The sequence below is a fragment of the Lagenorhynchus albirostris genome, chromosome 10 (genome assembly GCF_949774975.1).
Source record: "Lagenorhynchus albirostris chromosome 10, mLagAlb1.1, whole genome shotgun sequence".
In the NCBI taxonomy this organism is placed as follows: Eukaryota; Metazoa; Chordata; class Mammalia; order Artiodactyla; family Delphinidae; genus Lagenorhynchus; species Lagenorhynchus albirostris.
Genome location: NC_083104.1, coordinates 2,018,109 through 2,044,350, shown reverse-complemented (window position 1 = coordinate 2,044,350; position 26,242 = coordinate 2,018,109). Strand labels below are relative to the sequence as shown.

At 55.1% G+C, this 26,242-nt stretch overlaps 1 protein-coding gene across 4 annotated transcripts; it reads left to right on the top strand.

Moving 5' to 3' along the window:
- Window positions 1-306: 306 nt before the first annotated feature.
- Window positions 307-24,876, top strand: COPG1 (COPI coat complex subunit gamma 1). Of its 4 annotated transcripts, none has more exons than XM_060161018.1 (24): window positions 448-620; window positions 1,514-1,566; window positions 2,242-2,322; window positions 2,561-2,632; window positions 2,761-2,840; window positions 4,254-4,329; window positions 4,540-4,632; window positions 5,055-5,141; window positions 6,283-6,440; window positions 6,535-6,668; window positions 8,278-8,345; window positions 8,531-8,719; window positions 10,636-10,731; window positions 12,715-12,958; window positions 13,748-13,823; window positions 15,106-15,209; window positions 15,591-15,716; window positions 16,026-16,094; window positions 18,645-18,787; window positions 19,073-19,244; window positions 19,846-19,943; window positions 22,045-22,183; window positions 22,418-22,516; window positions 24,397-24,876. In XM_060161018.1, exons 1-24 carry the CDS (start codon window positions 584-586, stop codon window positions 24,525-24,527), a joined length of 2,625 nt encoding a protein of 874 aa, XP_060017001.1. In that variant the 5' UTR covers window positions 448-583; the 3' UTR covers window positions 24,528-24,876. The 4 variants fall into 4 exon arrangements, 3 of the variants coding, with proteins under 3 accessions (XP_060017001.1, XP_060017002.1, XP_060017003.1); XM_060161020.1 differs by lacking the exon at window positions 1,514-1,566 and adding an exon at window positions 1,750-1,940 and having other exon boundaries at window positions 491-620; XM_060161019.1 differs by lacking the exon at window positions 1,514-1,566 and having other exon boundaries at window positions 485-620.
- The last annotated feature ends 1,366 nt before the right edge of the window (window positions 24,877-26,242 follow it).

Sequence of the window (26,242 nt, the reverse complement as noted above, 5' to 3'; positions counted from 1 at the left end):
AGCGGATGTGAGGGGGGTGGGCAGAGTTGAACTGTAGAAGCCCATTCACGCAACAATTGTCTGAGCACCTACTGTATGTGAACATCATCCACCGCAGGGAATAAAAGACAGTCAAAGCGGTAAAGTAAGAATGTAGTTAGTGTGTCAGACGGCGATTCGAGGTAGGCAGAGAAATCCGGCAGGGGAGGGGCTGAAGTGAGGCGAGGCTGGCGGGCCTCCGGGAGGAGGTGACCAGAAGAGGTAGCACCTCGGAGGTGGGCGGCTGCTCGGGCCAGCGTGCTAGGACCTCGCCTCCGAAAGCACATTTAAACTCCCGCCACAGGCATGAGGCGGGAACGAATGCACCGAGAGGAGGGCGTAAGGCCCCGAGTTAAGCCCCGGCCCCTCCCGGCAGGGACGGGGTTACGCCTGACGGGGCGAAGCGTCCCGGATGTGCGCATGCGCGGAGCGCGGAGTGCGCCTGCGCACAGCGCCGGGCGACGTGGCCGGCCGGAAGTGGCCCGTGCGGAACTTCCGGAGGACCACCGTAGTCAGTCGGTCAGTCCCGTGCCAGGTGCTGGTTCGCGCCCCCGCCGGCACCACCATGCTGAAGAAATTTGACAAGAAGGACGAGGAATCGGGTGAGGGGGGCGAGGCCTGGGGGAGGCCGGACCTATGCCCAGGCTCTCGGCGGCCTCCCCGGCGGCCTCTGTCCCGACCCGAGGCCCCGGGAGGGACGGGGGCTTGTGCGAGGGGCTGCCGCCGGTCAGTGGCAAGCCCTGGAGAGCCCGAGCAGGCTCCACTGCCCCACACTCGTAAGCTCGGACCGCGATTCGCTGGGTGACCTTGGGCGGGTCGCACGCCTCTCTGGGCCTCAGTTTCCCCATCTGTTAGGGGAGGGCGCCGCGCGCGATGCTCTTGTGGGGATTCGCTGGGGCTGCGTCGGTGCTGACCGGACTGGGGAGCACAGTGTCCCGTGGCTGAGAACCCTGACTCTCATGCATTTACCCAGTAAACATATATTGAGCGCTTACTGCATGCCAGGCTGTAGTGTGCCCTGACATTGCAGTAGAACAAGTGAGACGCTCAGTGCTCGAGCCCGGAATATTAGAATGGTCGCGACGTAGTGGAGGAAACAGACGTCAGTCAGATACTGAGGTGTGTAACTAATTACACGTGTGATATCTGCCAAGCACAGACTCTAGTCGCTGGAAGTGGTGGTCCCGCACGTAGTAGGAACTCAGTTAAGTACCAGTTGCATAAATGAATGCAAGATGTGACACTCTGAGAAGCACACAAGGACTGTACCAGGGCTGCTGGGTGACTGTGAGTCAGTGGCTTGGGATGGAGGGAGCTCCCCTTGCAGGAGGATGGCTGGATCTACTGGCAGTTTGTAGAGCTTTGGTTGCCACTCAGAGGAGTTGGAACTTGACTAGGTTGGGCACTGGGACATGTTTCCCTTGGCTACGTCTGAGAGAGTTCTGAAATTCAGGGTTGCAGCCTGTGCTCAGTCTTGCCTGTGCTCTGACTGTAGGTGGAGGCTCCAACCCGTTCCAGCACCTTGAGAAGAGCGCAGTGCTCCAGGAGGCAAGTGTCATTTGCTCCCGTCTCTTCCGTCACGAGTGTTCCTAGTCGGCGTGCGGGCGCGTTCAGAGTGCTGGTTTAAAGGACAGCAGGGGAGAGACCTGCTCCTGGAAAGACGGGGGCACTTTGTTCCCGGGGAGGGTTCATTAGGCCTGTCTTTTTCTTTGCCTTCGTTTCTCCTTCTAGTTAATTAACAAGCGTTGCCAGGCTTCCCTGGTGGCTCAGTGGTTGAGAGTCCGCCTGCCGATGCAGGGGACGCGGGTTCGTGCCCTGGTCCGGGAAGATCCCACATGCCGCGGAGTGGTTGGGCCCGTGAGCCATGGCTGCTGAGCCTGTGCGTCTAGAGCCTGTGCTCCGCAACGGGAGAGGCCACAACAGTGAGAGGCCCACATACCGCAAAAAATAAATAAATAAATAAATAAATAAAAATAAGCGTTGTCCGACTATCCATTAGTTACTAAGTCAGCACATCCTCAGCTAATATTTAGGGAAAATTTCAGGAGTTGTTAATAGGTAAAGTAAGAAAAAAGCAAAACAAGACTCTTTCCTTATGAAAATAAGGTTGGGCAAGTGTATTTATTTACACTGGGCCTTCTCAGACCTCGACGTGCTTGAGGGCAGTCAGGGAAGGGAAATAAACTCAGCCAGAAGGTAATATCCTTGGTCGCTTCTTCCTAGGCCCGCGTGTTTAACGAAACTCCCATCAATCCTCGGAAATGTGCCCACATCCTCACCAAGATCCTCTACCTCATAAACCAGGTAACAGGGTGAGGCTTGGGGTGGGGAAGATGGTACTGGGGTGTGTTGGGGGCAGGGGCACAGCCCCTGTGTATTTGTAGCCAGCGGCCCAGCTCTGGGTCCCCTCAGCGTCCCACTCCGATGTGTCGCCCTTGACGGAGCCTCTGCAGGGTCCGAGGGTCTGGCCTGGGCTGATCCGGCAGGAAGAGCATTCTGGCTCGTCTGTCCCAAGCTGAGACTTCTTTCTTGATTATAACAGGGGGAGCACCTGGGGACCACAGAAGCAACCGAGGCCTTCTTTGCCATGACCAAACTCTTTCAGTCCAACGATGTAAGTGTCCCCACCCCAGCCCTCCTCCAGAGGGGGCAGCTCTGACAGGGTGGTGGGAGGGCCTCCTGTCAGCAAGGCTGCCTCATGCTGTGCCAGGGGTCAGAGGGCTTTTCGCATCTCTTGCGCAGCCCACCCTCCGTCGGATGTGCTACTTGACGATCAAGGAGATGTCCTGCATCGCAGAGGATGTCATCATTGTGACCAGCAGGCAAGTCTTGGTCTCTGAATGATCCACCGACACAGAGCCCATCTTCTCACGAGTACCAGGCGCTCAGACTTCGGCTTATGCATTGCCTGCGCCCTTTTTCTTTTTTTTTTTTTTAATTTTTAACTCAGTTCTTCCTTCCTTCCTTCTTTTCTTTCATTTCTTTCATTTTTGGCTGTGTTTGGGTCTTTGTTTCTGTGCGAGGGCTTTCTCTAGTTGCAGCAAGCGGGGGCCACTCTTCATCAAGGTACGCGGGCCTCTCACTATCGCGACCTCTCTTGTTGCGGAACACAGGCTCCAGACACGCAGGCTCAGTAGCTGTGGCTCACGGGCCTAGTTGCTCTGTGGCATGTGGGATCTTCCCAGACCAGGGCTCGAACCCGTGTCCCCTGCATAGGCAGGCAGATTCTCAACCACTGCGCCACCAGGGAAGCCCGCCCGTGCCCTTTTCTCCTTTGCTCTCCTGTCTCCCTCGTCCTTCAGTTACCCTGCCCACCAGTGGCGACCTCCAGGGTGGGCGGTTTCCCTTTTAATTCTCTGGCCTGAACTTAGGCACAGAGCCTTCCTTCCCTTGATTCCTCTCAGTCAACTGAGGCAGCCGGAAGTTTCACAAAGACTCTATCGAGTACCAAGAGAAAGCCCAGGGAGGATACACCTAGGGGTATATATACACGGGGAGCACAGGCAGACTCACTCACTAAGGACTGCTTTGCTCACTAAGTGTTAGGCTGAGGGATTCAGGGGACAGAGTGGACTGAAATATAATCCCTGGGCTCAGTTCTTTTATTGCTTCTTGCCACAGTTTCGGGGGGGACGTTATACATTCATGTGTAGGTTCATTTAGACAATATTTATCGTCTGTCAGCCCCCGTGTAACTCCGGGAATAGAGCAGCAAACACGACAGGCATGGCCCCTGCAGCCCCAGAATTTACCGAGAAGTAACCCAGCAGACAGGCATTAGGGAAGTGTGACGGCTCTGAGAGCAGATCAGGAGGACAGCCAACTTGAAATTGGGTCAGGAAAGGCCTCCTGGAACTGTCTGAGTGGAGTCCTGAGGGCTGAGTGAGAAGTAGCAGGACAGAGGTGGAGATGAGGGGGGCAGTGCGCTCGGCTGAGGGGACGCAGGTGCCAGGGCCTGGGGTGGAGAGCACGGCCTGTTTGGGGACGTCTCTGTGAGGGGCTGATGGGGATGGCAGCAGGAAGCCTCTGGAAGGTTTCAGTCAGAGCAGGGGAGTGACCCGGTCTGTTCAGTTTTATGAAAAACCCTCTGGCTGCTGTGTGGTGTTTGGTGGGGAAGGGTTAAGAGCACAGGGAGGACGCCCATTAGGAGACTGGCGTGGTGACCTGGGGTGGGCAGGGCAGGGCCGGGGGGGCAGGCCCGGCCCCTGCGTGAGGCCATCGCCTTGTCCCTGCAGCTTGACGAAGGACATGACTGGGAAGGAAGACAGCTACCGGGGCCCGGCCGTGCGCGCCCTCTGCCAGATCACTGACGTGAGTCCCCCTTGGCCAGCTCGGTTGCCGCGGGGTCTCACCCGTCACGTGCTCTAGCTCGTCCCCCGGCTCCTGGGAGGGGTGCGGGGACGCAGGACATGAGCCTGCTTCCTCCCTCCTGGCCATCCCTCCTCCACACCCTGTCTCCTGCACTCCTGAGGGCGGCAGGGACTGACCGGGCCCCCTCCCACCCACCCCTTGTCCCCGCAGAGCACCATGCTACAGGCTATCGAGCGCTACATGAAGCAGGCCATCGTGGACAAGGTGCCCAGCGTCTCCAGCTCTGCTCTGGTGTCTTCCCTGGTGTGTAGCCTCAGCAGGGGCTGGGGGCGGGCGCTGGATTGGGAGACTGAAGAAACATCAAAGTCACTTTCCAAAAGAAAAGAAAAGCTTCGTATCCCCAGATCTGAGAGTCCCACCCCCTTCTCAGTGAAGAGCTCCCGGGGAACTCTGGGTTAATTGAGGGGCCAGTTGGACAGCCTTGACCCATCCTTTGGGGTGACAGATTTTTGGAATTTGAGCCTGGCAGGAAGTCTGCCAGGGCAGGGAGAGTGAGGGTGGGAGCTGTCCCGAGTCTGTGCACTTCTCAGAGGACCCGGACGACAGAGGGGCCCTGGGCTGTGTCTGAGGGAAGACCCAGAGCCAGCTGAACTGTGGCCAGACCGGGAGGTGTGATGGCAGAGCATCCTGCCTGCCCACCCCTCAATGCGCCCTGTGCCCCACAGCACCTGCTCAAGTGCAGCTTCGACGTGGTCAAGCGCTGGGTGAATGAGGCCCAGGAGGCGGCATCCAGTGATAACATCATGGTCCAGGTGAGCAAAGCAGTGATATTGAAGATACTTAGGCTGGTGGCGCTGTCCTGGCCAGACAGCATGGACTCTTACCACGGAGATCCTGGCGGCCCCTGGCTGGAGCAGGCTTTAATCGTTTTGTCGTTGTGGGGAGACTTGGGGGGTTTGGGGAAAGAATCCAGGGCACCACTTGCAGGGGGAGTTGGGTTGGAGACGTTACTAGCTGGTACCGAAATAATCGAGTGTTTTGATAGCCAGGGTGTTGTTTTGGGGTATGCGACGCAGCTGACCTGGCCCAGCTGGCTTTGGTAGTGATGCACGGAAGCATCCTGGTGGGGCTTTCGTGTGCTGATCTCTTCCTCAGTGACTTCAGCCAGGAACCCCTTTATTTCCGTGAGTCTCAGTTTCCTTGTCTGTAAAACAGGAAAGAAAGTCTTCGCCTCACAAAGCTGTGAGGATCAAATGAGAGCCTCTGTAGCCTCTGCCCATCTGCCTACCTGCAGCCTCCCTGTGTGGGCATCTGTTCCCTCCCTCTGTGCCCTTTGTGCTGGGTCTCATCTCCAGGACCAGCTGTGGCCCTTCCAACCCTTCCCAGGGTCAGAGAAGCTTCCCACATAGAAGGCCCTTGAGTGTCACCCTGGTAAGGAATTAGGAAAGAGCAGAGGGGACAGGAGGTAACTCCGTGTGCCTTCCCTCTGCAGACCTAGCCTTGCCGGCAGCAGCCACAAGTCCTTGGGCAGGGCAGTGGGGGCAGAAGTACCTGTCACACGGTGTCATACGTAAGGTCTGACGCTGTGAGGGCTCACGTCTGCACAGCACCTTACGACACGTGTCCCCCTCGAGGCCTGGCTCCCGCTTTCTCTATCTGGTCAGAGACACCTGGTCTCCTCCTGGTCTTCCATCTGTGGCACCTGTTGTCCTCTCCACACCTGCACTCATGCTGCCTGTCGAGGCTCTTGCTGAAATTGGGGGCACATGAGGACCGCAGACACCCAGGTGGCTTGTTGGGCACGGTCGTACCCAGGCTCTGGAGGAAGCGACCACGATGCCCCTCCCAGAGACGAGGAGGCCGGAGCCCAGAGGGACCGTGACCTTCAGAGCCCCACGGCCAGGGGGCCCGGCCTCACAAGCCCGTGCTCTGCTGCCCTTTCCCGCTCTCTAGTACCACGCGCTGGGGCTCCTGTACCACGTGCGGAAGAATGACCGCCTGGCTGTCAGCAAGATGATCAGCAAGTTCACGCGGCACGGCCTCAAGTCCCCCTTCGCCTACTGCATGATGATCCGCGTGGCCAGCCGACAGCTGGAGGAGGAGGACGGCAGGTAGTGGCACTGTGTCCCCCCTCATGCCACACGAGGCCTTGCCCGTCTCCCGGATGGGCCCCCCAGCGTCCTCTTGCCGCCTGTTGTCCCGCAGCCGCGACAGCCCGCTGTTCGACTTCATCGAGAGCTGCTTGCGCAACAAGCACGAGATGGTGGTGTACGAAGCTGCCTCGGCCATCGTCAACCTGCCGGGCTGCAGTGCCAAGGAGCTGGCCCCGGCCGTGTCAGGTGACCAGGCGCTCCCCACCCAAGCCCCGCACGCCTGTGCCTGCCAGGAGCTAGGCCCTGGGCCGGGGGCACGGGAAAGAAAGGAAATGCCCTCAGGCGGGCCGCAGGCTACGGTTAAGAGAGGGCATCAGTCCCCAGGCAGCACCTGCTCCCTGCCGGGCCAGGGCCTCTCACCTGGGCTCTGGCGGGTGGCGGAGGCGAGGTTCAGAGGCGCTCTGCCGCCTGCGGGTGGCTGCCATGGCAGGAGGGCCCGGCAGAGGAAGCCCGCATTTATGAAGCCAGGGCCCGGGCCGTCTCAGGGAGGAGAAAGAGGGCTTGGTCAGAGTCTGGACAGGAGCGTGGGTTGCAGTCCTGGCTCTGTGGCAGGGCAGCTGGGCGAGCCAGCTGTCCTCTCTGCGGGAAGGATAGCAATCATGCCGTTACACTGGCAGCGTGGTGCACACGGCACCTGCGCTCTGGGCGGTCGTGCAGCAGAATCCGCTGGGCTCCCGCTGCTGTTGGGCCAGCTGCTGAGTGATCAGTGCCTTGATCGTGCAGGCCCCTGTGCTAAGCGTTGAGATCTCACTACATGTCGGGGTAGCAGGCACGTGACGGTGGGCTAAGTGTTCGGTCCTGGAAGGCGGGTGCATTGAGAAGTGGGACTTGGAGCAGGAGGGAAGGGGCAAGCGTCCCAGAAGGACAGACCTAGTAATGGAAGCCATGATGTTCTGCCAGAGAGTTCCAGCTGCAGAGGTTGAGGAATGGTTGGCCCTCCTGCTTTTCTTATGCTCTCCAGAATAAGGTTGCAAGCCTGTCAGGCGGAGAGATGGGGTTCACATTTGCTGAGAGAAGTCTCTCCCCCTCCTTGGCGACAGAAGCAAAAGAACTAAATGAATTCATTCCCTGGTTCGAATGTTTGTTCTTTCTTGTTCTATTACTCATGTTCCAGAATAACGAAAGTCAAACAGAGAGAGCTTTTAAAATAAGGGTTGTTTAAGAAAACCGTAAATAAGTGCTGAAAAAGTATAAGAGAATGGAAGCCAAGTTATGAGGAGAGGAGCGTAGACACCGCAGAAAACAGCAGTCATGTTCTCCGTTCCAGCGAGTGCACCCGGAGCCTGAGCTTCCTGAGCCAAGGCACGGGCTGGGGCGGCCGATGCTCTGCCGGGACCCCGGGTGGGGCAACGGCCTGGGCCCCGGGGCAGGCAGCCCCGGATGTCAGTCCTGGATCTGCTACTTCCTGGCTGCTGGCCTCGTTCCTTCAGTTGCTCTGCCCCTTTGTGCCTTGGCCTCTGTGTCTGTGAAATGGGGAGATACGGGAGCTGATTTGCAGGCGTGTGGGGACTCGCGGGGACACGGCAGGCAGTGCTCAGCCCTCTGCCCGGCACTCTAGGCTCCCACGTGTGAACCGCTGGGCGGTTGCAAGTGTGCCCACGGGTCCGTGCGAGGCTCAGGTGCCCACGCAGAGGATGGCTGTCTCCTTGGTTGGGGTGGTGGCACCAGCAGGAAGACAGCTGGACGCAGCCTCAGAGCCCTTGCATGTGTGCCCCGCCGCTGTGCCCGGTCCCTGCCCCTCGTGGGGGCCCCTGGGCTTCCCGGCAGCCCAGCACCCGTATTTGTCTCTCCGCAGTGCTTCAGCTCTTCTGCAGCTCCCCCAAGGCTGCGCTCCGTTATGCCGCCGTCCGCACCCTCAACAAGGTGAGTTCGGAGTGGGCGGAGTGGGGCTGGGGGAGTCTCCCGGCTCCCGCCCTGGGGGAGGTGCAGCCCTGGCCCGCCTCTGTCCTCTGGCAGTGACCTGAGCTCACCCGAAGGACCAGCGGAACGGTGGGGGACCTGCTGTACCCCGTCCCTGTCCTCATGTCTTTCCTCCCGAATCAAAACAGGTGGCCATGAAGCATCCATCTGCGGTGACAGCTTGTAACCTGGACCTGGAGAACCTGGTTACAGACTCGAACCGCAGCATCGCCACACTGGCCATCACCACTCTCCTCAAGACAGGCAGCGAGGGCAGCATCGACCGCCTCATGAAGCAGATCTCCTCCTTCATGTCAGAGATCTCGGACGAGTTCAAGGTCCATAGCCCATGCCTGCCGCGTCCCCGCTCCGAGCCGGGGCGGAGGTTCTGTGGGGCTGGTGGGGCGGAGGGCGGGCAGAAGTGCGCGCGATGCTGCTTCCGGCTTTTGTCCAGCGAGACCAGGAGCCTCCAGGCCAGCTTGTTAAGTTCTTCAGTGTTTCTTGTGCATTTGCCATGTGCTGGGCAGAGTTTGGAGAAAGGGGAACAGAGCAGTGGACAGATCTGTCCTGCTCTCGTGGAGCTTGCTTGCTGAGGAGGGGAGGGGGACAGTCAACAAGGTGGGACACGGTAATTTCACACACTAGTGCAGGGAGGAAACCCCACAGGGTAGAGGTTCCCAGGAGGAGCTGCACCGGGGAGGTACCTGAGAAGACATGGGAGAAAAGGCAGAAGCAAGTGTGTTGGGAACAAGAGGAAGGGGCTGAAGTGCCAGGTTAGGGGCTGAAGTGCCAGGTTGGGGGCTTCGCGGCCAGTGGAGGCCATGAAGTCGGAGCAGGTGGTGGCGAGACCGTGTGAGGCCCGGGGGCTCGTGATAAAGAGCTGTGGTTTTAAGGAAGCTGCTAAAGCGTTTTCTGTAGTGTTCTCTAAACTTTTATTTTCAAACAATTCACAGAAGGTTGTAAAGAAATATGCTGAGAATTCCCGTGCTCCCCTCCCCCAGCTGCCTCGTCCTCCAGCACCCGCAGGGCCACAGGACAGTGTCACAGCACAGGCACAGGCCGCAGTTTGCTCACCAGTTACACGTGTGTGTGTGTGTGTGTGTGTGTGTGTGTGTGAGAAACTGCGTAAGATACTGGATGCTCAACTGCACCACCACCAGGAGACTCCCTGCATAGCTGCACCCATCCCCTCCTCCCCTCCCTACACGCTGTTCTCAACTTCTGTAACAATGTTATTTCACAACAGTTAACATAAACGTTAGTGTGTTGTTGGAGAGCTTTAATCAGGGCAGGAGGCAGACAGACGGCAATGTGAATGACTGTGATAGAGCATGGTGAGTTCTGTAGCAGGAATGATACAAAGTAGGCGGAATCAACTCTGCCTGTGGGTTGTAGGAATACTTTGTAGACTGTGGAATGACACAGCGAGACTTGCATGTAGAGAGATCCTTCCCAAGCTGCTGGAGGGTGAACTGGACTGAGGCTTGGTTGTGGGAGCTGGGCAGAGAGGCGAAGGCACCCGCAGGCCTGGGAAGCGGGAGGGGGGCTGGTCTCAGAGCCCCTGGGGAACAGAGCCAGGTGTCAGGGCGCCATGTGACAGCTGAGGGCGTGAACGTCCTCAGAGGTGAGTCCGTGTTCTAGTTGGGGTTCATGGTGCTGTGGATGCGTTTGGGGAAGGAGGGAGATGGTCAGGGCTGAGAGGAGGGAAGCGGGGGTAATGGTGGTGATTGCGGCCAAGTTTGAGGTGCCCATGGGCACCAGGTGCAGTTGTGTGGTAGACATTTGGAAGCACTGCTCTTGAACTCAGACCAGAGACAAAGATTTGGGCGTTGGGGGCATAGAAGAGGTGGTTAAAACCACGGGAGGAGATGAGATTGCCAAAGAGACTGAGAAGAGTAGAGGGCTGGGGCCAGAGCACCCCAAGGGGCAGCCTGAGCTGGAAGGCTCAGGGGTGGGAATGGTGGGGGAGGGGAGAAGCAGGACAGGCGGGATGGAGGGGCTGGCGGACTTTGCTTGAAGTCTGAGTAGAGGGACCCAGAGTCTGGATCTGGGCCTCGGGACTTCTGTGCATGCCTCCCTGTCTGGGGGGCTCGGGGCTGTGGGCCCCCCGAGGGTGGAGGTAGGGCTCCCCTCGCGTCTTGGCCTGTTGCTCCCAGGGCCTGGCCCTGCCTGAGGAAGGACTCTGCTGGCACTGGGTGCATGAAGTAACCACCAGGTGGCAGGGCTGCCGCTAACGCATGTCTGTTTGGCCCAGGTGGTGGTGGTCCAGGCCATCAGCGCACTGTGTCAGAAGTACCCTCGCAAGCACGCCGTGCTCATGAGCTTCCTGTTCTCCATGCTGCGTGAGGAGGTAAGAGCAGGGCGCTCGGGGGCCAGGTCTCCTGTGCGGGTGGTGGCCTGGCCGCTGGCTCCACACCCAACTAGTTCTCGGGTGTACCCAGTCCACCTGCTGGCCGGCTGCTTTCCCGGTGCCCGCGGCCCTTGAAACTCCTCATGGGCTGGCAGTGTAAACATGCACCAGTCACTGTGATCACACTGATAACCCTAATGGCACGCTACCCGGGCTCTAAAGACCCGGCAGATGCCCCAAGGTGACGCTTGTGTAGAAGATGGGAAACTGAGCTCTGTCTGGTGTCATCTTGCGTAGAAATATTCCAGCCGTTCCAGGAGCTCCAGGGTGGTTTCTTGGGAAACTGAGGCTAATAACGTGACATCGGTTCTCTTTTTGTTCCTGACGTGAATTAGTGATTCACGTGGGCCACCTTTCTTGGTTGTCTCAACAAAACTGGTCCGTTCAGAGGAGCAGAAGCAGAGTGTTCATGCAGTAGATTTGGTCCCCAGATATTTGCTGGCCCTTTGCCCCAGCCCCAGATGGGCCCTTGGACCAAGGCAGTAGAGGAACCGTTGCCTTGGGTGCCTTTGGGGTTCCCAGGAATATGAGAAGGGAGCAGGGCTTAGGGTGCCTTCAGCTGACGGCCCAGCACAGTGGAGACACCACACAGCATAAACCATTTTGTGATCCTCATAACAGGCCTTGTCGTAGACGTTATTTTCTCCCTTTAAAAATCAGGGATCTGAGACCACCTGCCTGTGGCCACCTGGTCAGTAAGTGTCTGGCTCCAGAGCCCGTGGTTTTCTCCCGGACCTCCCTGCCTCCCAGGACAACGTGTGGCTCCACGGAAGACAGCGTGAGAGCTTCACTCATTAGAACACAGCGCTCAGACACCGAGACCCTGTCTGCTAGAAAAGGGTCTGTCCCTCAGCCCAGGGTGTGTCAGCCATGTGCCGCTGCAGGCAAAGCCCTGCAGTTACTCTGAACCTGTCAGTGCCCAGTCGGCGGGCAGGCTGCAGAACCGGTATCATAGTGAGGGCACCTGCTGACCGAACAGCCTTATTGAAATGTAAGGTGCGTGTGTAATTCACAGAGCGTATTTATTCTTCACAGTAACCCATGAGGTCAGTACACTAATGGTCCTTGTTATGAAGGTTCCTGAGTCTCAGACAAAGAGAGTGACTTATCACGGCCGTAACACAAACTAATCTGAGAACAGGGGCCAGATTTGACCCACAGACAAGTTCTACTTCGGTTGTGCAGAGTTTTACACATTTTGAATTAGTAGCCGTTATTTAAAAATCAGGAAAACCACCTCGATAGATTTCCAGTTTCTCTTTAAAAACTTCTAAGACCTGGCAACGCTAGGCTGCGTGGTGATTTCGCTCTTTAGGTGGGATGGGCACTATGCATGCGCCAGCATCCCATCCCGTGTGCTGCGCATTGCCGGGTTACGGCCGGGCGCCTAGCGGGTATCTCACTTGCCACTTCTGTCATTAAAGTCTGTAAGTGGCAGAGCATAGATTTGACCCGGGATCTTTTGTCTCTCTACTGCCCTATTCTGCCTTTTTTTAAACTGTCATAAAATACCCACGACATAGAATTCTATTATCTGCCTTTAAGTGTAGAGTTCAGTATTGTGAAGTACATTCACACTGGCGTGCAGTTAACCTCCAGAACGTTTTCATACTGTGAAACTGAACTCTGTTCCCATTAAACACTAACACCCCACTCCTCCAGCATCCACATCACCCATTCTGCCTTTATCTCAAACTTGGAAAGAAAATGAAGTCCCAAATATTTCTCTTAAGCCATCTACTCTTAGAACCGGCAGGGCCCCAGCGAGCATTCAGCCCGAGCCTTTTGTTTTACACAAAAGGGAGGTCGAGGCCGGGAGAGCCGGGCCCTCGTCACCGGGTTCAGTGCCTGGACCGCTGTGCCGGGTCCCGTTAGGCTCTGGAGAGAGCAGCCTCGGCACTCACCTCGCCCCTTGTGCTGCAGGGCGGCTTTGAGTACAAGCGGGCCATCGTGGACTGCATCATCAGCATCATCGAGGAGAACTCGGAGAGCAAGGAGACGGGGCTGTCGCACCTGTGCGAGTTCATCGAGGACTGCGAGTTCACCGTGCTGGCCACGCGCATCCTGCACCTCCTGGGCCAGGAGGGGCCCAAGACCAACAACCCCTCCAAGTACATCCGCTTCATCTACAACCGAGTGGTCCTGGAGCATGAGGAGGTCCGGGCAGGTGGGTCAGCAGGGCTGCCCCTGGGCCCCGGGCTTGCCCTGCAGTAGACCCCCCAGCAAAGGGCCCTGAGCCCCCGGGGGGACACGGGCACCTGCCTCACAAGCTCGGTGTTTTATAATCTTGTAGCAAGGACCTTAGATGTTTGGGCGTCATCTAGGTGAATGGTTCTTAACCTCTAATTCGGCTTAGTGATTTTTTTGTTTTTAAGTGTCACTATATGTCGTCGTTTAACTTTCTTTCTCTCTTTCTCGCTCCCTTTTTCCTTTCTTTCCTCCTTTCTTTCTTTCTTCTTGGTGTTTAGTTTTTTATTTTTAGTAATAGCTTTGTTGAGATATAATTCACATACGATAAAACTCACTCTTTTAAATGAGTGTGCAATTCAATGTGCAACCATCATATTCTTAACTTTACTTTTAATTTATTGCTCTTTTTTACTCAAGCCCTCTCTGGACAGATGTTCCTCTTTCAGCAGTTGTTACTCATTCAGTGGTAGTTTGTTCTCTTGTTTATGGTCGTGTACTGCTTCACCGTGAGCTGAGGCCATTTGGATACAGAAGTTGAGGGCAGCTCTCGTGGCCTCTTCTTAGTTAATACTGAAAAGGACTCCTGGGACCCAAGAACAGGGCTGCCTTCCCCGTGAGAGGCGAGGAGTTGAGGCCGGGTGGTGCCCACGTGACCGAGGCTCCTTGTTTCATGGTGTCGGGTTGGGCCTGCTGGGTCGGGGCTGCTTGGCTCTGGATGGCCCGTTCCGAGCCCTGGCAGTAAATCGTATTTGCTTCGTAAACACAGGCGCTGTCAGTGCTCTGGCCAAGTTCGGAGCGCAGAACGAAGAGATGCTGCCCAGTATCTTGGTGTTGCTGAAGAGGTGAGTCCAGGCCACGGGCCTGGTGGACAAGTGTTCCCTTGGGCCCAGGCCGCTGTCCTTTGTATCTTTTTAATTGAAAAAGGGGAGAAAAGATACACAACTATTGATTATAGGAAAAAATGGAAACACAGAAAAGTATGGGACTTCCCTGGGGGTCCAGTGGGTAAGACTCTGCCCTCCCAATGCAAGGGGCCCAGGTTCTATCCCAGGTCGAGGAACTACATCCTGCATGCCGCAACTAAGACCCTGAACAGCCTAAATTAATTAATTTAAAAAAAAAGAAAAGCATGAAAAATAATGTCATGCAAAAATCCCTCCACCTAGGCGTTAATTTGAGGTGTTTTCTATTTTTAAAAAACAGCTTTATTGAGATATAATTGGAGACCCATACGATGTACCCATTTAAAATGTATAATACGATGGTTTTAGTATATTCAGAGTTGCATAACGATTGCCACAGTCTAAGTTGAAAACTTTTTTTTTGGGCCATGTCGCATGGCTTGTGGGATCTTAGTTCCTGACCAGGGATGGAACCTGTGCCCCCTGCAGTGGAAGTGCAGAGTCCTAACCACTGGACCACTGGGGAAGCCCCGACAACATTTTTAGCACCCCCAAAAGAAACAGTGTACCGATGAATAGTCATCACAATTCCCCCCAGCCCCCCAGCCCTAGTCAGCCACTCGCTTTCCTTCTGGCTCTGGATTTGCCCGTTCCGGACACCTCATATAAACTCAGGCATACAGTGCGTCGCCTTTCATGTGTCTGGCTTCTTCATGATGTTTTCAGGGTTCATCCGTGTTGTAGCATGTGCCAGAGCTTCATTCCTTCTTACGGGCAGATAATATTCCATTGCACGAATAGACCACATTTTGTTTGTCGGTACATCCGTTGTAGGCCTCTGGGTTGTTTCCACTTCGTGGCTGTTGTGACTAGTGCTGCTGTAAACAGTTGTGTGCGACTTTTTGTATGACGTGTTTTCGGTTCTCTTGTGTGTATACCCAGGAGTGGAATTGTTGGGTCATATTAAATTCTTTTGTGATGTACGCTGTGGATATAGGAGATTGCCTCCCTCACTGGGTGGGCTCTGGGGAGAGGGTCCAGGGAGTATGAATACGGCCACCTCCTAGTTAGAGTCCCGCGGGCCCTTCTGTGCATTTGATGCCTGGGTCCACATCCGAGGACTGAGCTTTAAGAGACCTGCTTCCTCTCACTGACCTCTGCTGAAGCCCTGCAGCATCCCTCCTGCCACCCTGGTCAGGAGGACCTTGTGTTCTGGCCACAGGTGTGTGATGGACGATGACAATGAAGTAAGGGACCGGGCCACCTTCTATCTCAGTGTCCTGGAGCAGAAGCAGAAGGCCCTCAATGCAGGCTATATCCTAAACGGTGAGTCTTGCCTGGCTGACCCTGACCCAGCCCCGTAATGGAGCTGCAGTCTCGCCAGGCAGGGGAATTCGGAGGCAAGACGCTCTCGGCTGGGCTTTCATGGCAACTGCACAGCATCACTGTGATCTCAGGAGACCCAGGGCCCTGCGTTCACAGCCCTGTGGGTGGAAACAGCCCAGTGAATTGAAACACTAGTTAGTCATAAGAGCCTCCATTTGCAGAGTGCTTTACCCTTTATAAGTCCCTCTCCTATGTCCGTTTACTCCCCACATCAGTCCTGCAAAGGACATGTCATGAGAAAGTGGGACCTCAGAGGCCTAAGTGGTTTCCCAAGGTCCTACAGCCTCGACCCCAGGACCTCAGTCTCCCACTGGCCTCTAGGTCTGACCGTGTCCATCCCTGGTCTGGAGAGGGCTCTGCAGCAGTATACTCTAGAACCATCGGAAAAGCCTTTTGACCTCAAGTCTGTGCCCCTGGCCACCACACCCATGGCAGAGCAGAGAACAGGTAAGTAACACCTGCACTCCTTTCATAGGCCCTCCGGTCCAGGCCTCCGCTGGAGGGTCTGCGTTGGCTGCAAAGTCACTAAACCTGCCCAGGATGGATGGGGCTGTACTGGGCAGAGGGAGTTATCCCATCTGCCTCTGGCTGCAGGAAATGAAGACGTAGGCACAGACACCTGCTCTCTTCCTCACGTGCTCTGTACTTCACACTATCCGGGGTGGAAGTTATAATCCCTGAGTAACAGCACCGTGGTCAACACTACCCTGGCCCGTCCCTGGAGTTGTGGGTCACCATGCATGTTTGTTCCTGCAGAGAGCACCCCCATCACAGCAGCCAAGCAGCCTGAGAAGGTGGCAGCCACCCGGCAGGAGATCTTCCAAGGTGAGTAGTGGTGCTTGGCGGGGCTTCCCGGGGCCGCGGCTAGGGTGGCGGTTCTTCTCCAGGGAATTAAGAGTAGGAACTGTCATCGGTTGAGTCTCTCCTGAGTGCTGGGCTCTGAGAGTGTTTAGACAGCGTGTTTGACCCTCAGGTGGAGGTTACTGGGTCCATTTGATATTGGAAGATTCGGACATTCAGAGAGAGACAGTGATTTGCCCAAGTTTGCACAGCAAGAAGGGGAGGTGCGGGGGTGGCGGTGGAATTAAGATCCAGCTCCAACTGGCTCAGAGCTGCCTCGGCCCTGGTTCTGAGGCTCAGCTCCCTGAGGCCCAGGCCAGTTCCGGATGTCTGATGCCATATAGCTGACTCAAGGGACACGGTCCTTTGTCTCGGGTTCCAGACGTGTTCCGTCCACGTTGTCTTGCAGGGTTTTGTTTAGGTTTTCATCTGTCCCTCTGCCTTTTTTAAGGGAAGAGGCTGCGCGTCCAGTTGCCAGACCACGTTATCCACTAGATTCCTACCTTTGAGGCCTAGCACGTGTCCCTCGCCCTTGGTGATGCCCTCCCCGAGCTCCTCTCTTCTCCTCCGTGGTCCTGTGCAGCTCTCCACGTTCTGTCGTCTATATTCTCTGTCATTGCACTTAGTGCCTTCCTTCCTCACAGTAGGCTCCCGATTATCGTTGAGTTAAATTAAATCCCACCTTTTCCATTCCCTTCCCGAACCCTGTCTTCCGTCAACATACTGTCTCAGATTCAGCAAAACTAGGATCCTGAGCTGAATGGGATCACTGTAATCCGAAACTTTTCCTGTGTGTTAGTTCTCTCTTGCTGCTGTCACAAGTTACCGTGAAGTTAGTGGCTTAACGTAACACAAATGTATTACCTTGTTCTGAGGACAGAAATCCAAAATGGGTTCCGCCGTGTTGGTGCCGAGCTCCCTCTGGAGGCTCTGAGGGGTTCGTCTTTGGCGGCCGCCTACGTTCGCTGCCTAGAGCCCCCGTCCTCTGTCTTCAAAGCCAGAAGTACAGCCACAGTCACATCTCTCTGCCTCTGACCCTCCTGCCTCCCTCTCACCAGGACCTTGTGGTCACTTTGGGCTCACCCAGATAATTCAGGAGACGCTCCCCAGCTCAAGATGCAACGTAATCTCTGCAAAGTGAGGGAACATACTCACAGGTTCTGGGAATTAGCTCGTGCACATCTTGGGGGCCGTTGTTCTGCCACGCCCTCCAGGGAAGACTCCTTTGAAGCCTCTTCCAGGGACTCAAGCCCATTTGTAAACAACCTTCCGAAGCCTAATGTTTATTGATCACGTGTTAAGTTCCAGGTTCTTTGCTAGATCTAGACCTTTATTGCCTCTTCTATCTTCACAGCAACCCTGTGGACAGATTATTGTATCTGTTTTATTGATGAAGAGTCTGAAACTCAGGGGCGGTAGTTTATAGCTACTAGCAGAGTTCCCCAGGCAGTAAGGGGCAGCGTGTCCGCAAACTTGATGCCCAATGAAATCAATTCCCATAGAAAGGCACTCTGGCAGCTGATGCCCACAGAGGGCCTGAATGTGCCTCCTAATACGTAAGCTGGCTCTCTCTGGGCTTCTTATCGCCTGCATGTTCAGACGGCTGAAGCAGGCACACAGGCTGCCTCTTTGTGGGGGGAGAAGGACAAATAGTAATAATGCCTTCTTTCGCTCCCTGTCCCTGAAATGTGAATCGAGTACCTGCTCAGGCAGAATATCAAATCCCTGGCCTCAGGCACGGTTCTTTTCCACATGGAGTTCAATTTAACTGGGAAGACAAGTTAAAAATCTTGAGTAGTGGTCTTCAGATATCAGTATACATCAGAGTCATCTGAGGAAACTTGTTAGAAATGCAGATTGGTGGATCCCAAACCCAGGAATTTTGATAGAGCCGATCTGGGATGGGTCCAGGAATCTGCGTTGTTAACAAGCCCTCACCCCCAGGTAATTCTGACACAGGTGATTCATGACCACTCTGTGGGGAATTCTGCCCCTGCCGTAGAATAGGGGCAGCTGCCAGACGCCTTGTTCACCTGGACTCCCCAGGGCTGGAACCTGGCTGTGGGCCGCAGGAAGAGGCCTTACCAGACGCCCACCGTCCACACCAAGTTGGGTTTTCTGCAACACTCTGAATCTGCAGCCTGTCCTTTTGGGCCACCGTCTTAACTGCCCCATGTCGAAGACCAGTTTGTTCTTTCACCTGGTTCCGTGGCCATCACAGCATTCAGCTCCTCGTAGCCTTTTCCCAGTCCCCCTCTTTTAAGAATCCTTGCTGAGCTTCTAAGGTTGAGGGAGTCTCCAAATGGCTTAGGCCTGGGACGTTGGGCCTGATGTCCATTCGTTGCTCTGGCGTCTTGTGTGGGACAGCGGGGCGGGGTGTTTCATGTGGGTGGCACAAGCTGAGCAGTGAGGGAGGTGAGGAAACGCTCGGGTTTGTTCGGGAAATCGGGAGTGACCACTGCAGTGGGTGGGAGAGCTTGAGGACCAGGCCTGAGGATTGAGCAGCTGAGTGAGCGTGTGGCCTGGGGGTTTCAGAGCAGCTGGCGGCAGTGCCCGAGTTTCAGGGGCTGGGGCCCCTCTTCAAGTCCTCGCCTGAGCCCGTGGCCCTCACTGAGTCGGAGACAGAGTACGTGATCCGCTGCACCAAACACACCTTCCCTGAGCACATGGTCTTCCAGGTGAGCCAGGGGGAGGCCCTCCCGCAGGGCCCTGGTACCCCACACCGGTGCTTGGAGCCCAGCCCGATGCCAGATCCACGACCAGCTGCTGTGTCCCTCGAGTCCTTGATGCAGGGCCTCTGTGGCTCCTGAGTGTCCACGTGCAGACACGGGGCCTGGGACGGGGGCCTGGGATGGGCGTCGGCGTGGCCCTGGGGTGAGAGGCAGGACCTCCTGGCTGCTCCTGTGCAGCAGGCTTGGGTCCAGGGCAGTGTCTCAGCGCTGACCCCCTGCTCCCTGGTCCAGTTTGACTGCACGAACACGCTCAACGACCAGACTCTGGAGAACGTCACCGTGCAGATGGAGCCCACGGAGGCCTACGAGGTGTTGTGTTACGTGCCCGCCCGGAGCCTGCCCTACAATCAGCCCGGCACCTGCTACACGCTGGTGGCCCTGCCCAAGGAAGACCCCACGGCGGGTGAGCCCCTCTGCAGATGCCCCCCGGCCTTGTGGGAGCCCCTGGGGGGGGGTGGCTTGTGCACCAGCTGTTTGTTTCCTGTCAGAGCTTCAGCTCCTTGAGGTCAGTCCCGAGAAGAAGAGAAGGACGGCTAAGTCCTGGGGCTTCTCACGCATCCTCTCACTTCCTCCTCATAGACCCCTGGGGAGCAGGGAAGTAAGACTCGGGTCAAATGGCTTGTCTGAGTTCACGTGGCTGGTAGGACGCCTGGTCCTCAAACCAGGACTCTCTCATTGTACCAGGAGAGAGCACAGAGGAAGGCCCAGAGACAGGTACAAACATGGACCGTCCCAGGTCCACTCCAACCAAAGAAACCAGGTGCTTTTTCCAAGAGGCACCCTGCAGCATCTCTGCATTCCTCTGTCTTCCTTCCCTGTGAGGGCAACTCCTGGGGGCTGCTACCTGGCTCTCCTGCCTTCTACAAGCCGGTGCCCTCTGTCCAGATTTGTGGGGCCGGGTGGCATGTGCCGCTAGTGCAGATGCAGGTGAGGCCTAAAGGGCAGGCTGTGGCCACCCGCCCACAGAGGACCTCGCCTGACTGCCCGGCCTTCCCTCCCCACAGTGGGCTGCACGTTCAGCTGCATGATGAAGTTCACTGTCAAGGACTGCGATCCCACCACCGGGGAGACCGACGACGAAGGCTATGAGGATGAGTATGTGGTAAGAAGCTGGGGCAAGGAGGCTTCAGGAGCTGACAGCCAGTCTTGAAGCATTTTCTTGCTGGTTTTGGTTTTGAAAGAATTTTTTTTTAAAGTTAAAAAAAATATACATGTTCGTGTGTAAAAAGAAAACTTGGGAAATACAAAAACAAAGTATACAGAAACAGGAAAACATTACCCATAGTTCTTGGGAATGACTGGGGGGGGCGGGGGCAGCTGTATCATTGCGGTTATTCTGTACATTACAGATCTTGCTGTGCTCACTTAGAACCAGAGTGTATTTTCCTGCCATTACAAATACTTCATAAACACAATTTTTAATGACTTTAAGATACTCCCTTATCTTAATATATCCTAACTCACTTGACCTCGTATTCCTTAAACGCTTGGCATTTGTGATTCCAAATTTTCACTTTAAAAAAAAATTTTTTTGGCCGCACTGCACGGCTTGTGGGATCTTAGTACCCCAACCAGGCATTGAATCTGGGCCCTTAGCAGTGGAAGCGTGGACTCCTAACCTCTGGACTGCCAGGGAATTCCCAAATTTTCACTTTCTAAATGCTACATTAAGCATCCCTTTGGGTACAAATTTTTATCTGCATTTCAAGTTATCTTCTTAGGACAGATTCCTAGAAGTAGAATAATTAGGTCAAAGGCTAAGTCTGATTTTAAGAATTTTTTGAGGGACTTCCCTGGTGGCGCAGTGGTTAAGAATCCGCCTGCCAATGCAGGGGACACGGGTTCAAGCCCTGCTCCAGGATGATCCCACATGCCATGGAGGAACTAAGCCCGTGCGCCACAACTACTGAGCCTTTGCTCTAGAGCCCGTGTGCCCTAGAGCCCATGCTCCGCAACAAGAGAAGCCACCGCAATGAGAAGCCCGTGCACCACAATGAAGAGTAGCCCTCGCTCGCCACAACTAGAGAAACCTCGTGCACAGCAGTGAAGACCCAACACAGCCAAAAAAAAAAGGACTTTGATTCATACTGTCAAATTGCTTTCTAGAGAAATTGGATCAGTTTGCATCTGCTGGGCAGTCCTTTCATGCACTGAAACGTCCCTTCCAGTTCCAGCTCTCAGAGCTTGCATGGAACTGAGTGCAGGGTTGTTCTGGGGTTTGCCCCGGTCACAGTGGCTCAGTGCCATCTGAGTGCAGACCCTGATACTAAACCTGGCATGGAGATTATCAGAGCCCTCATGTCCAGAGGGGCAGTCACCGAATAACAGCTGATGGTCACTTGTGTCCTCCCAGGTCCATTGTTGAGGATGGGCCTTCCCTGAGCCAGCAATGACCTAAGGGCGGGAACTGCCCCAGGACAGGAGGGCTGGGTCTGAGGCATAGCTTCTACCGTAGGACCTGAGTCCTGCTTGTGAACACCTTACACGTGCACAGGGGTGGGGGCTCAGTGAAGAGCTGTTGGGTGAATGAATGGGGAACCTTTATGTAGTTAGTTCAAGGTGGGGGGCAGTACAACGTGTCGGCCCCAGGGAGGACACGGCTGAGTCACAGGATGCAGGCCTCGCTCCCGTCCAGTCTGGCACTTACTCTAGGCTTCAGAGTGATGTGTTCTCATAGCTGCCACCCGAGGATGAGGACAGTAGGCCCTCCACATCTGTTGGTTCTGCCTCCATGTGTTCAACCAACAGATAGAAAGTATTCAGAATTGGGGTGGGGGGTGTTCCAGAAAATTTCAAAAAGCAAAACTTGAGTTTTCCACACGAGGCAACTATTTCCATAGTGTTTGCATTGTACTTACAACTATTTACATAACATTTACATTGTATCAGGTATTATAAGTAACCTAGAGGTGATTCGAAGTATAAGGGAGGATGTGTGTGGGTTAAATGCAAATACTGCAGCATTTTATATAAAGGCCTTGAGAATCTGCGATTTTGGTATCCGAGGGGGTCCTGGAACCAGTCCCCACAGATACTGAGGGATGGCTGTAAACGGGTGAGGGTTTTCCGCTGAGGGGCCACCACTTGGCTGTGAGCACCTGTGGCTGCGTGGTGGGAAGGGGCGGGTGGCCAGAGTGGAGCAGAGGCTCGGAGGTGTCTCTCCCCTAGAGCTGTGTGCCTAACGCGCCCCTGCATCTCCCCAGCTGGAAGATCTGGAAGTCACGATAGCTGATCACATCCAAAAGGTCATGAAGCTGAACTTTGAAGCAGCCTGGGATGAGGTAGGGGATGAGTTTGAGAAGGAGGAAACATTCACCTTGTCCACCATCAAGACACTTGAAGGTAAATCCTGGGGATGCCATTTCCGGCTTGCTTGCCTTACAAGATCCTTGGCTACTGTTGAAGAGCTCCCCCCGTCCCCTGCCCCCAAGTCCCCAAAGATCCAGGGCCATGTCTAGAGCACGTACTTCAGATGCCACTTCATTAAAAACTGCAGAGTGGGGTCAGGGGATGGGGGAGTGGTGGTGGCACCAGGGGGAGATCGTGGATTAATAACACCGGGATTTCTCCCCACAGAGGCTGTGGGCAATATTGTGAAGTTCTTAGGAATGCACCCTTGTGAGAGGTCAGACAAAGTGCCAGATAACAAGAACACGCACACGCTGCTCCTGGCAGGTAAGCGGCATTTCTGGTGGGAAGGGCCTTGATGCTACCGCATCCTGGGCTGAGGGCGCCCCCTGTGAACCTGGGAATTCAGAATTCACAGCGTTGAATGTTCACAGGGCATAAAGAGACCTGCAGCGAAATGTCTCCCTCCCAACACTTGCTGCCAGTCATTCAGTTTCCCTTCCACCAGGCAACAAGTGTTATATTATAAAGCACGCTATATATCCTTCCTGTGATCATAGGGATGTAAAAGCAAATGTGTACGCATTTCCCTTTTCAAACTCAAATGTTTACATACAGGTGGTGTATATGTTGTTCTGCACTTGGTTTTTCACTTGACGGTGCATCTTGGAGAACTTCCTTATCGATACTCAGAGCTTCCTCCTTTTTTTTTTTTTAACATAACATGAAATTTACCATTTTAACCATATTTAGGTGTACAGTTCAGTGGCATTAAGTACATTCACATTGTTGTGCAACTATCACACCATCCAACTCCAGAACTTTTTCATCATCCCAAACTGTGTGCTCAGTCTTTTTTGTAGTTGATTACTATTCCATTCTATGGATGGACCATATTTTGTAGAACCAGTTCATGTATTGATGAACATTTAGATTGTCCTAGTCTTTTTGTTTTTAATAAATTTATTTATTTATTTTTGGCTGCGTTGGGTCTTCGCTGCTGCACGCAGTCTTTCTCTAGTTGCGGCGAGCAGGGGCTACTCTTCGTTGCAGTGCGTGGGCTTCTCATTGCAGTGGCTTCTTATTGCGGAGCACGGGCTCTAGGCATGCGGGCTTCAGTAGTTGTGGCTCACGGGCTCAGTAGTTGTGGCTGGCAGGCTCTAGAGCACAGGCTCAGTAGTTGTGGCGCACGGGCTTAGTTGCTCCGCGGCATGTGGGATCTTCCCGGACCAGGGCTCGAACCCGTGTTCCCTAGCGTTGTCAGGCGGAGTCTTAACCACTGCACCACCAGGGAAACCCTCCGCATAGTTTTACTTTACATTTCTTGTATATTGAAGGAAGTTAAGTATCTTCTCAAATGCAAAGTGCCATTTGTATTTCCTTTTCTGGGAATTGTTTTCAGATCCTTTGTCTAATTTTCTATTGGGTTGGTTGGTCTTTTCTAATAGGAGTGAGATTTTAAGCACTTACGGAAATTTTCAAAGTTACACAAAAATGGGACCCCCCAAGTACTCATCCTCCATCTGCAACAACAGATAGTGTCTCTACCTATACTCATTCTCCACCCCCAGATTATTTTAGAGCAAACTCCACATATAGACATTTCATATGTAAATGTTTCTGATCTGCATGCTTCTCTAAAAGCTAATGACCCTTTGTCATTAGCAGTACACTTACCACACCTAAAACAATGAACGAAAGGAAATTTTTTTTCTGAGTGTTTATAAACAGGGTTAGGAAGTAGTTCTGCTTCAGTGCCCTGCTCACAGCTGACAGCCCCCAAGCCCATCATTTCTGACCACAGTGAAGCAACCCAGTCCCCCGGGTTTTGCAGACACCTGCGCTGTGGTTTTGTCATGGTGGGGCTGTCCCTTCGTCTGTGCTCTTAGATTCCATTAGCGTGTGTGAGCGCCCCTGTGATGTCAGACACAAGCCATATGTGTCCACTAATTCATTTTAGCTTGGCCGAAGCGTGAAATACGGCTAGTAGAGTGATCTCTACTGAGATCATTGATGATGCTGCAGCTCAAGAGGTAAAGTGACGTGCCCAGGGCCTCACGCAGGGATTTCAGCCAGTGCTCCTGGTTGCGGGCCCCTCCCATCTCAAGCCCCAGAGCTGCCTTCGCCAGTTGTTGCAGGTGGCCCTCTCAGCCCAGCTCTCAGCCCCCTTCTGCCTTACACACCTGTCCTTTTCTCTTCTCTTCCAGGCGTCTTCCGGGGGGGCCATGACATCCTGGTGCGCTCCCGGCTGCTGCTTTTGGACACAGTAACAATGCAGGTGACAGCCAGAAGTTCGGAGGAGCTGCCAGTGGACATCGTCTTGGCATCTGTGGGCTAAGAGGCCAGCCTGCATAGGACCAAGTCCTACCCTTTCCCCCCAACACTGTGCAGAAGTCAGGCCTTCCTTATGAACCCAGTGGAAAGTCCTTTCCAAGCCAATTGTATTCAAAAACAATTAGGAATCAATGAGGGTTTTTTTTTTTTTTTAATTTAACCCCTGCCCCAAAACTCCCTGCTGAGGGTAACTTTTGAAAGAGGGGGGTGGTTTTAGCTTGTCCTAGAACTTGCTGCCTTGCCTGCCAGGGAAGGGACATCTCAAATGAATAAAGTGCTTGCACCACCTCTTGAATTGATCCGCTAAGGAACCATCTTATCCCTATAAATAAAATCAGCATGTATTTATTGAATGACTGCTACTTCTGCAGACTCGTGCTTAGGGGTCCGGCGTCCCTACCCCCAAGGACACCTCTGCGTCCCGTTTGCACCTGCAGCCCTTTGCCACTGTACTTAGCATGAGGCAGGACCCTCTCACTGGCCCCCGCCCGAGCCCCATGCCCAGGGGCAGGAGCGGTGCAGGTTTGCTGAGGGAATGACAGCAGCTGGCAGGCGTTGAGTCTTTGCCCTTCAACCACCCTCCTTTTGTAGGAGATCAGTGAGGCCGGAGGGTCTGGGTGGATTACCCGGCTGTTGCCTAGTGCCAGGTCTGAGGTGGCCGTTGCACTTCTGCCGGAGGAACAGCCCTTACAGAGCAGAAGTCCCTGGTTTCCTCTGCTGGGCTTTTAAACACAAGCCAGGTGTTTTGCCAATTTTGTGGCTGAAATACACCTGTAAAGCCTAGTTTTAAAAAACATAGGCCTCAACCCTTAGAGATTCAGGTTTGGGGGTGGGGGAAATGTGGGGCCTTGGAAAGTGTTCTGGTGCCCACCGAAGTTTCAGAGTGACTTGCGTGATCCATGGCAGTTTTCCTGATGGTTTTTCAATTTTTGCCCTAAACTATGGGCCGTTAGTAGGGCTGCGAAGTAAAGAAAATTTCCCGATTTCACCCCTACGAGAACCTGGTGCCCTGGAGTCGTGGTTCCCGCTGTACGGAGAAGGGGCTGTAGCCCTCCGGGTCGCATCTAGGGTCTCTGCCAGCCTGCACCCTCGGGACCCTTCCCAGCCCATTCCCGAGGTTCGCCCTGGGAGGGAGTTAACCCCGCAGGGGAACGGCCCACACGGAGGACGAGTCCCCGAGACAATCAGGGGCTCCTGCTCGGGCTCCTTCAGGAGAGTCAGGTTCCGCAGTCCCAACGCTCTGCAAGATGCGGGAGGGGAAGACGCCCCAGCGCTAGGCGGAACCGCCGGCCGCTGGGGGGCGGGGCCGGCCTGCTGGGGGCGGGGCCTGGTGCGGGGAGCGCGGTGGCGCGGAGAGCGACGCGGCCGCTGGGTCTGAGGTGGAGGTGAGGTGGGGAAAGGCGGACGGGCAGGCGGGCCTGAGGGGGAGGCGAAGTGGGACGGATGGGGGCTGAGCGGGGGTGAGCGGAGCCGAGGCGGGATGGGAGGGCGGCGGGCCTGAGGGGGGAGTGAGACCGGACGGGCGGCGGGGGTGGGGGTGGGGCGCGGTCCTCAGGGTCGGCGGTTCCGGAGGGAGCGGGGTGGAGCTGGGGAGGCCGTGGCCGGCTAGGCAGGGGGAGCCCCCGGCTGAGAAGCTTCCTTTCCTCGCCCGGCCGGGCCGCGGGGCGGGAGGTGGCCCTGTGAGCCCGGCGCGCGGGCCTGGGGTGGGGGTAGGGTGGG